The sequence below is a fragment of the Octodon degus genome, unplaced genomic scaffold (genome assembly GCF_000260255.1).
Source record: "Octodon degus isolate 3935 unplaced genomic scaffold, OctDeg1.0 scaffold00034, whole genome shotgun sequence".
NCBI classification, from domain to species: Eukaryota; Metazoa; Chordata; class Mammalia; order Rodentia; family Octodontidae; genus Octodon; species Octodon degus.
Genome location: NW_004524610.1, coordinates 15,681,759 through 15,691,266, shown reverse-complemented (window position 1 = coordinate 15,691,266; position 9,508 = coordinate 15,681,759). Strand labels below are relative to the sequence as shown.

General features: G+C 38.4%; 1 protein-coding gene across 1 annotated transcript; it reads left to right on the top strand.

The window, feature by feature from the left end:
• Positions 1–4,424: 4,424 nt before the first annotated feature.
• LOC101586352 (trace amine-associated receptor 4-like) lies at positions 4,425–5,471 on the top strand. The gene is given in 1 exon segment (XM_012514543.1): positions 4,425–5,471. A coding segment is annotated over 1 exon segment (1,047 nt).
• Positions 5,472–9,508: the final 4,037 nt, after the last annotated feature.

Genomic DNA, 9,508 nt, shown 5'->3' with positions numbered 1-9,508 from the left:
GCTGGGCCTGCACTTGGTGGAATAAGGATCCATGGGCCCCAGGCGGCCTCATTCGCTGGCCGGGCCTTGCTCTGGGTCTGTTCAGGATCCGCGTCGTCTCACTCACTTGCCAGGGCTGCGCTCCTCACTCACCTGATTGTTTATAAATGTTTTTCTGTGCTTTTTCTTTGTGCAAAGAGCTGAGTTGAAAATCTATAGGCTTAAGGAAATGCTAATGTATGGCAACAAAAGGAGAAGATTTCAGTGAGTAAACTATGCTTTCCAAACACTGAATGGAATGAATTTTGTTGGATTTAAATTGTATTTTCTTGTTTCTCTATGCCTTTCTTCCCTCCTTCCTGTTTCTCCTTCTTCCCCACCTTGGCCTGTGTGAGGCTGTCCATTTTGTGTCCCTGAAGGCACAGCAATGACAGCAACACACCTATTCACCTCCCAGGACCAATTCCCTGGTGACCTCCAGTGGTGTCTTTGTTGGCAGCACCTTGCTAAGTGAGAAGAGACACACCTGCCAGGGCAGGGCATGGGTGGCAGAGCCCAAGAGGCACGTTTTGTGCTTAAATTTGCTGAGAGCCCAGGCTGTCTGGACCTGGGTACAAGCGTGTGGGAGGGGTGGCTTCTGGGCAGGGGACTTGGTGTGCAGCTGAGCAGAGTCAGCAGCGGGCTCCCCGGCTGGTGAGAGACTCCGGAACCATGGAGAGCTGTCCTGTCCGTGCCCTGCACTCCACCTCTCTACTCAACCAAGCACTCGGTAAAGCAGAGCAGGATTTATTGGTGGGGAGAGGAGTGGAGAAAATTAGTTTTTCTGTTTGATTTTGACTGTTGTGAGGAATCATATCTAAAATGTTGACCTGTGAAAACCAGGGGGAATGCTTTCAAAAGTCTCTGAGATTGTAAAAAGGAAACAAAATTTTAAAAAATATTTTACAAGTACTCTTCCTTAGCTGAGGAACCTTTGAATTGGTAAGTTGTATCAAACTAAGTAAAATTCATTATTTTTGCAGAAATCATTCCAGAAGTAGAGTCTGGGGTCCAGGAAAAATGAAAAGAACACACCTGGTAAGTGCATGTGTTATTCTTTTTTAAACTTTAAAAGTTTATTTGTGGGGGCTGGGGAGACAGCTCGGGGGTCTAAGTGCCTGCCTGGCAAGCATGAGGATCTGGGTTCCACACTCATACTGCACTCAGTGCTGGCCCCAACCAGCTGTGGTGGTGCACTCCTGTGATGCCAGCGCTGGGGAGACTGAGACAGGAGGATCACTAGGAGTCTGAGCTGCGTAGGAAGACCTGGTACCGAATTTAAAAAAAATAAAATAAAATTAAAAAAAATATATATATATATATGTTTACTTGTGAAACAATAGTGAGCTGTTGAAGATTTTCCATGTTTACTTGAGGGCAAATCATATGTATAAACATGTTTTTAGGAATTTAGACTTGGAAATGTGCCATACTTTCTTTTCATTTAGTTATTTTATTATTATTTTTGTTATGCATTAGGTACAGGGTCTCACTCCGCAGCTTGGACTCGTGGTGATCCTCCTGTTTTCAGCCTCCCCTGCGCTGGGATTACAGGCCTGCACCACCATGCCCAGTCTCGGTGGCTGGCTTAGCGCGCCCGGAGGCAGGGCCAGCACAACGTGTGGTGCCAGAGATTGAACCCCTTCCCTGAGCTTGCCAGGCAGGCGCTTAGTCCTCTGACCTATCTCGCCAGCCCTCCTTTCATTTATTTTTCCGCAAAATTTGGGGAAACTTTTGCATTTGCAAAACTTTATTTTGGAGTTCTTATGCGGTTCTTTGGTGAGTACTCTTCCCGCAAAGGACGACAGCCGAGTTTTGATAATTGTGCACCGTATGCTTTCTGGGATTTGCTGGCACATGCTGCCTTTGTGTCTTGGAAAAAGGACCAGGAATTCTTATGTACTCTCTGGTGATTGTATTTAATACTGTAATTAGGTGAGTCTTGTGTCTGTCTTTTATAGGAAAATGCCATTGGTAAAAAATGCAAAAGCGAAGCATGATATGCTGAGATGTCAAACAGTACATGCATCTTTATTTTACTTTGTTAACAATTATAGAGTAAAACTTTTTGAAATTGAATCTACAAAGGAAAGACATTTATACTGCATTAAGCTTGAAGATGTAAACAAACCTAACTTTCATAACAATTTCTGTAGCAGGTAGTGGGCTAGCAGTCATACCTATTGGTAATTCTTTCATTTTGTGTGTGTGCTTTTAGGACAAGCCCAAAACAGATTTACCATTTTGTTTACTATTCAGTATTAATTTCATGTTCCATTCATAATTCACTCGAAATAATTTTAAAATAAATGTGTATATTTTATCTTCTTATGCTAATCTATCAGATATCTAATATTTTTCTAATGTAACTATATAAAGGAAGCATGAGAAAATACTATTAATTTATAGAAGTGGCTCATTCAATTATTTTGTTTTACAAATATTATATCATCAACTAGAGTATACAGCTATATATTTTTATGGTTTGTGTTTTCATAACAAAAATTTTAAACCCCAAATAATATGCAATGTGGTGGTAAAGGTTACAGACAACTGTGTGTGGGGAATTCAAATCCTTAGCACTAATATTGTCATATTTAGATATTCTTAAAGAAAATTTTGAGAATTAATTTTTTTTTATGAGCAGAACACATTTATTGAAAAGGAAATAAAGCTCCTGTCTGAGAGAGGGACGGGGGGAGGCAAGCGGGTAGTTCCCTCAAGAATTAAAAATTTTAAACATTTTTCAACCATAAAATCAAAAGATAAAGCAAGTTAATATTAACTAAGGTAAGTAGGAGTTTAACATTTCAATATTTTCTGCCCACTTAAGATTGAAATGGCAGGAAACAAATATTTTGTGCCATGTGGTCACCACTTTGTAAAGGAATACATTTTATCATTTTTAGATTTTAGTTTGCTTTGGGTCTCTCAAGTGTAACTTACCTGCATAATATTTGATTGGTATAGTTAAAATACCTAAAGAAAATTAATAATCTGAGAAATTAAATTATTCAAAGCAAGTAGAATATATCATGATATTATTTCTAATAATACACAGGCATGGAAATAATTGTCAAAAATAGTACAGTAAATTGTTGAATAAGTTTTAATGGTGCTTTTATTTTCATTACAGTTTTTTCCTTTTAAAAATCATTTGTTTTGAAACTGGGTCTCAATATTTCAGTACAGGCAGGCACTGGACATGCTCATGTAGTTCTGGCTGGCTGCAAACTCACAGCAATCAACCTGCCTCAGTTACTTGAGTGCTGGGACTAGACGCAGCATCGCCATCCTGCCGTGAATTTGGATGAAGACATGTTTACAGGTTCATTTCCCCAAACATCAGTGAGTTGTAGACTCTTTGTAGATCAAAATTCATTTCCCTGACTTGGTGTGAGAGCTCACAGATACGTGCCATTGGCCAGCAGAATTTCACTGAAGCTTCAGGACTGGACAAAACAAATCAAATCCATTGCATTCGAGGCGGGTCAGTCCTATTATATTCACATTTACATTTAGCAATGTAAAGGCTCTGAAATTATGGATTAAGCAATGAGCATTCACGAGTATGATTGGTCACTAGTGGCATGCTTGAGATCTGTCTACAAGAGATTCTTCCTTTGAACATGAATTTGTGAATGAGCTGCTAAAGGAAAAGAGAAAACAGATAAAATTATAGATTCTATCATTTATTCCATTCCACACCTATTTTTGGACATAATTCATGTATTATTGTATAATAGTTTAGATACAATTTTCCATACAATTCTGTTAAGTTCTAGAAACTGTTCTTAATCCTGAAGAGAAAAATGTTTCCTTTTATGAATGCAGTAAGTGGCAGAATCGAGGCATTTTGCAAAGTTGATATAGAAGAATTCATTGAGAATATAATTGTCTTCAGATTATAATTAATATTTAAATAAATGTAAAATCATAGGACCCTAGCTCTGGATGAGTCTTGAGAGTTTTTTATACAAGTAAGAGTATACAAGTTTTTATACAAGTTAGAGTAAGTGGGTCACTGTGGATGTGTGACCCACTTACTCTAATATGCTCCTATTCATTACAAAAGCAAATCAAGAAGTTTTTTCTATCCTATGTGGATAATGGATGAGTAAATAGCTCTATGTTCTGAAACTTTATGAGAGTGCAGCCTTGGACACTACTCCAGTATCAGAATGGAAGGTTAAGAACACAGATTCATGAGATGCCTGCATGCAAAATGAATAAGACGTCACTCCTGCAAGAAGGAGTTCAGAAGTGGCTGGGAAGGGTGGGTGAGTGGACACCTATGGAGAACTGTCCTTCTGGTGACTTTCATTGCTTTTCACCCTTTTTTCACAGAAAAGAAAAGAACCAAGCTTTACTGAAAAAAAAAATCTGGGACTTAAAAGACAAAAATAATGAATTCACTTGACTTCAGGAATTTCCCCCAAGAGCTCTTTTGCTTCCCATTGGTTAATGCTTCATGTCTCAGAAAGGACAGGCCCATGCCAGTTGTCTTTGCCATGTACATGGTCATGACAGTGGCCATAGTGATGACCATGCTGGGCAACGCGGCTGTGATCACATCCATCGCCCACTTCAAGCAGCTCCACTCCCCGACCAACTTCCTCATCCTCTCCATGGCCACCACCGACTTGCTGGTCAGCTGTGTGGTCATGCCCTTCAGCATGACACGCTCCGTCCACTCCTGCTGGTACTTTGGAGACCTCTTCTGCAAACTGCACAGCTGCTGCGACGTCATGCTCTGCACCACGCCCATTTTTCACCTCTGCTTCATCTCAGTTGACCGCTACTATGCTGTCTGTGACCCTCTGCACTACATCACCAAAATCACAATGCCTGTCGTAGAGTTCTTCCTACTCATCAGTTGGGCCATTCCCATCTTCTTTGCCTTTGGCCTGGTCTTCTCAGGATTAAACCTAATTGGTTGAGAGGATTTTATGGCAGCCATTGAGTGCACAGGGTTGTGTGTGGTGATATTTAACAAGCTCTGGGGGATTGTGGCTCCCCTGATATCTTTCTTTATTCCTGGGGCAATCATGACTGGAGTGTATATACACATCTTCACAGTGGCCAGGAAGCATGCCAGGAAGATTGGCACAGGTCCCAGGACAAAACAGGCTGAGTCAGAAAGCACAATGAAACCCACAGCCAGAAGAGAAAGCAAGGCCACCAAGACTCTGAGCATAGTCATGGGAGTGTTCATGCTGTGCTGGCTGCCCTTCTTCGTCTTGACCATGGTGGACCCTTTCATTGATTTTACAACCCCTGAAGATTTGTATAATGTCTTCATCTGGCTGGGGTACTTCAATTCTACTTTCAATCCCATTATTTATGGTCTGTTTTATCCTTGGTTTCGCAAGGCTCTGAGGATGATTGTCACAGGGAAAATCTTTAGGCCTCAATCTTCGACTCTAAATTTATTTGCTACTCATAGTAAATAATTTGCCCCATTTATGATGCTTTTATTTCTTTTCTTTTTGTTGGTATTAATGTAGAAAGCAGGACCTTGAACTTATCAGGTAGCTATTGTGCCAGTAACCTTCCCTGGCTGAAACTTTTCCTCTAATTGGAAATCTTGGATCGTCTCTCCTCATCATATGGGCAAGGACTGACTAGATGAGAGGATTCTGCCTGCCTGCACGATGGACATCTAAGGAAGAGCATGCCCAGTCTTCTTCTGTGCCTCCTGTACCAAAGTCATACATATCTTGGCTTCTTAAAGAGCAGACCCAATGAAAAACAACTCTGTACAAAGTTGTATTTGCTGATTGTTGAGTTTTCCAAATTAAATTTTTAGAATCTCATCTCAATGATTTAAATGAATCAAGAATTTCTTTATTATCTTCATCCAAATGAGTTCCACACACATTTCTGAAAGTTGAGAAAATGACTGTTTCATACAGCTCATTAATAAATGTGAACTATTTTGGTAGAATGGATAGTCTTTTGTTTTTCTTAATTTCTTTCTTGGAAACATGTTATTAGTATTTTTCTAATAAAAACATTTGTTTGGATTCAAACATTTATTAATACAGTACCTAGTGTAGAAGAACCAAATATTGCAAATGGTTAATTTGATTTTAATTTCTACATAGTCTTTTATTAGCCCAAATATTAAAATGCCTAAGTTGAGTGCTTAAAAAATGCAGTAGAGATTGGTAAGTAAGCATTTTTATCTTGTAGTGATGGTACCCAAACAGTGAAGGGAATTTACATACTACTGCCGAGGAAAATATTGTTAATTAAAGCTAAAAATAATAAATAAATACATTTGTTTAAAAGGAAAGCCTTCAATCTAGTTCCTCCAAACTTCTTAAAGTTCTTAACATTGGAGAGTAAAAGTTAAACATTCTCAATGGTGTTTTATTTATAATTTTGAATTGTCAGTTTGTATTTTGCTACTAATCTGTGGTTAGCCATTTTAATGTTCACTCATCTTTAGGGATATTTAAAGAAATACCTTTATATGCTTCTATAATTGCAAAATAAGTTAGCCATAAAAAGAAACAACTGGTACTTTAATTACTTGTGTGTTTTGCACATAGGTACTGTTTTCCAGGCTGAATGAATTATAACCTTCTTATCTATAAATAAGCCTAAGAAAGGTGGCACATGAACTGTGCATGTAATCTTATGGGTAAATTAAAATTTATGTGTATGTGTGTGTGTGACTAATTTGTTTAAATAAGATATTCTGAGAACAAGATTCTGTATATTGAAATCAGAAACCTTAGCAAGCATGAAACACAGCAGAAGCTGCTGCCATAATGACTATTTTCTACTGCGGCTGCTTTGGAAATAATTCCCATATCCTTGCTTTGTAAGTTGATAACTAGCACAATGCATTTCTACACATTTTATAAATTTGATTTATGCAGATTTTGATACACTGTATGTTTCTGTAGATATTGTATATTCAAAATTTTATTAGGGTAAGTTTGAGAAGTTTATGTATATATTAATTCTGGGTTGCTTGTTTTTTAGGTGGAAAAAAATAAAATATTGTATTTTAATTAAAAAAAACAATTTCTCACTTTATATTTTGAACATCACAGGATTTTGCAATCATTGCTGACTTTATACTATATCATAATTTATCCAGACTCTGATAAGAGTGAAAGGAAAATTGAGATAAAGTTATGGCGAATTTGAACCTTAGGCATATGTTACTTGAGGGACAGGAGCAGGGAAAAGAATGCCAAAATTTATATTTAATTCAAATTTTATTGGTTCTGACTGAAGCAGCTTTTCAGAAAAATATTATGAAGTTTGCAGTATTTGATAAAATTAGCCTGTCTTTAACTTTAATGAACAAAGAGCTTAAGAATGCATTCTTTCTTCCAATATGTGGTTTTGATGTAGGTATGAATATGTGCTATATACGAAAATAAGCAAGTTTATACCTACAAGGAGTATTTCCATGGCTTTTGGTACTATGAGAGTGCTAGTGTGTTTACATACACAAAATCTTTGCTAAATCTTCATATTATTCCCCACCTGGAGCTCTTGCCCTGTCAGAGATTTAAAGATAGTATCTGTTCCCTCAATGAATAACATCATCCATGTCATCTTTGTCATGCATTTCTCCTCCTGTTACTCAAAAATTTTGATGAAATTTCGCCCCATACAAATTTATTCAAATCTTTTATAATATTTTTTCTTTTAAAATTTATTTATTTATTTATTTATTTATTTATTTATTTAGTACAGGGTCTCGCTATGCAGCTCAGATTCACACCAATGCTCCTGTCTCAGTCTCTTCTGTGCCGGGATTACAGGCGTGTGCCACCATGCCTAGCGTGGCATGCCTGGGGTTCTAGGCACTGGTGCTGCATGTGGTCCCAGGAGTCAAATCTACATCCTTGAACTTGCCAGGCAGGTGCTTAGACCACAGAGCTATCTCCCCGTAATAATTCTACTCTTTTTTTCCCGTGTTAATTCAGGGTCTACAGGGTCTCACTACACAGACTTGTAGGGAGCTTCCTGTTTTCAACCTCCCAAGCACTGGAATTACAGACTCACCACCACACCCAGTCTCAATCGTCATCTCAGCTCACCCTACGGGTGGGGCCAGCACTGCAGGCCTGGGATTGAACCTCCAGCCCCTACATCTGCCTAAGCAGGTGCCTTTCTCCATGATAATTCATGAAGTAATAATAGAATAGAAAAATAACCTGTCTAACATTTGCAAATGAAATAAAAATACTGTGAGATCGACATGTCTGTTGCTCACACACACAAGTTCTACACAAGACTTTCATGACCTTTTTGCTGTTTGAAACCTACTTTTGCTCCAGTACATCTACTGGGAAACTCCTCATTCCTCAGAAACACCTTTAGGAAGGCATCTCTATTCAGTTGGGATTTCCCACTGTCCTCTTGAGCAACATGGTCTGCCGAATACTTGTGCTTCCAGAATCAGTACTGGAAACTGGGTAATTGTACTACAGCATATTCAGATAATGCTTTCTCTTTTCTGATCCATAATAAGCAAAACAGCCTGGGAGATAGCTCAGTAGAATAAGTACTTGCCTGGCAACCACAGGGTCCTGAGTTCAATCCCCAGTACCACAAAACAAACAAACAAACAAACAAACACCATCATAAGCAAAACACACAAGGCAAATGGGGAGTGGTTTAATTTCTCACTGTCTTAGTCCATGGTACGTCAGCACCACGGCTGACACAACATTGCCCAAGACATGGTAGGGTAAAGCTGCTTAAAGTTCATGGTGTCCAGGAGCAGAGTAGGGAGCTGTGCAGGGCAGAAATGGTGACAGCCTAGAGATGGGCCCAAGGGCTTACTGTATTTTGACTCCAGACATACCTAGAATTGCTGTGATAATCCCTGGTTCAGACCTCCAAGCCAGACATGTTGAAATTCTAGCCTAACCACCACATTCTACCACTTGTCAGCTTCATAGTCAAACACATATTCTTAGGCCACTTACTCTTCAAATAAAGGCAATAGCAATAATGGTTTACATACTAGAACTTTCCAGGGTAAAATCAGAAATACAGTAATGTCTTATCCAAAGTCTTAACAGCTCCAGCATTTTTAAAAAGTCAAAATCCAAATCTCTTTGGAGAACCAAGGCAAAACCTTAGCTGTATGTCTCTAAAAATAACAAAACAAAATTCGCATAATCTTAAAATACAATGGCAATGGATGAACTCTCCCATTATGAATGGAAAAAATAAGAACTTAGAAAAACCCAGTCCTCCCCCATTTCACTCGTACCCCTTCCCTTTCCTGCTCCACGATCTTTAGAAAGTGTCATTATGATTTAAGGTTATTATAACCAGTGCAAACTATCACTATAGTTAATTTTATTAATGTTAGCTGAAATTTAAAATCACATATACTTTCTCAAATTTGTTAGACTTTCTCTTCACCATAGATGACTGATCATGAAGAAATTGGTCTGATATCATATGAAATTTCTTCAAAGCCTTATAAAGGTACACTTTCTGCAAT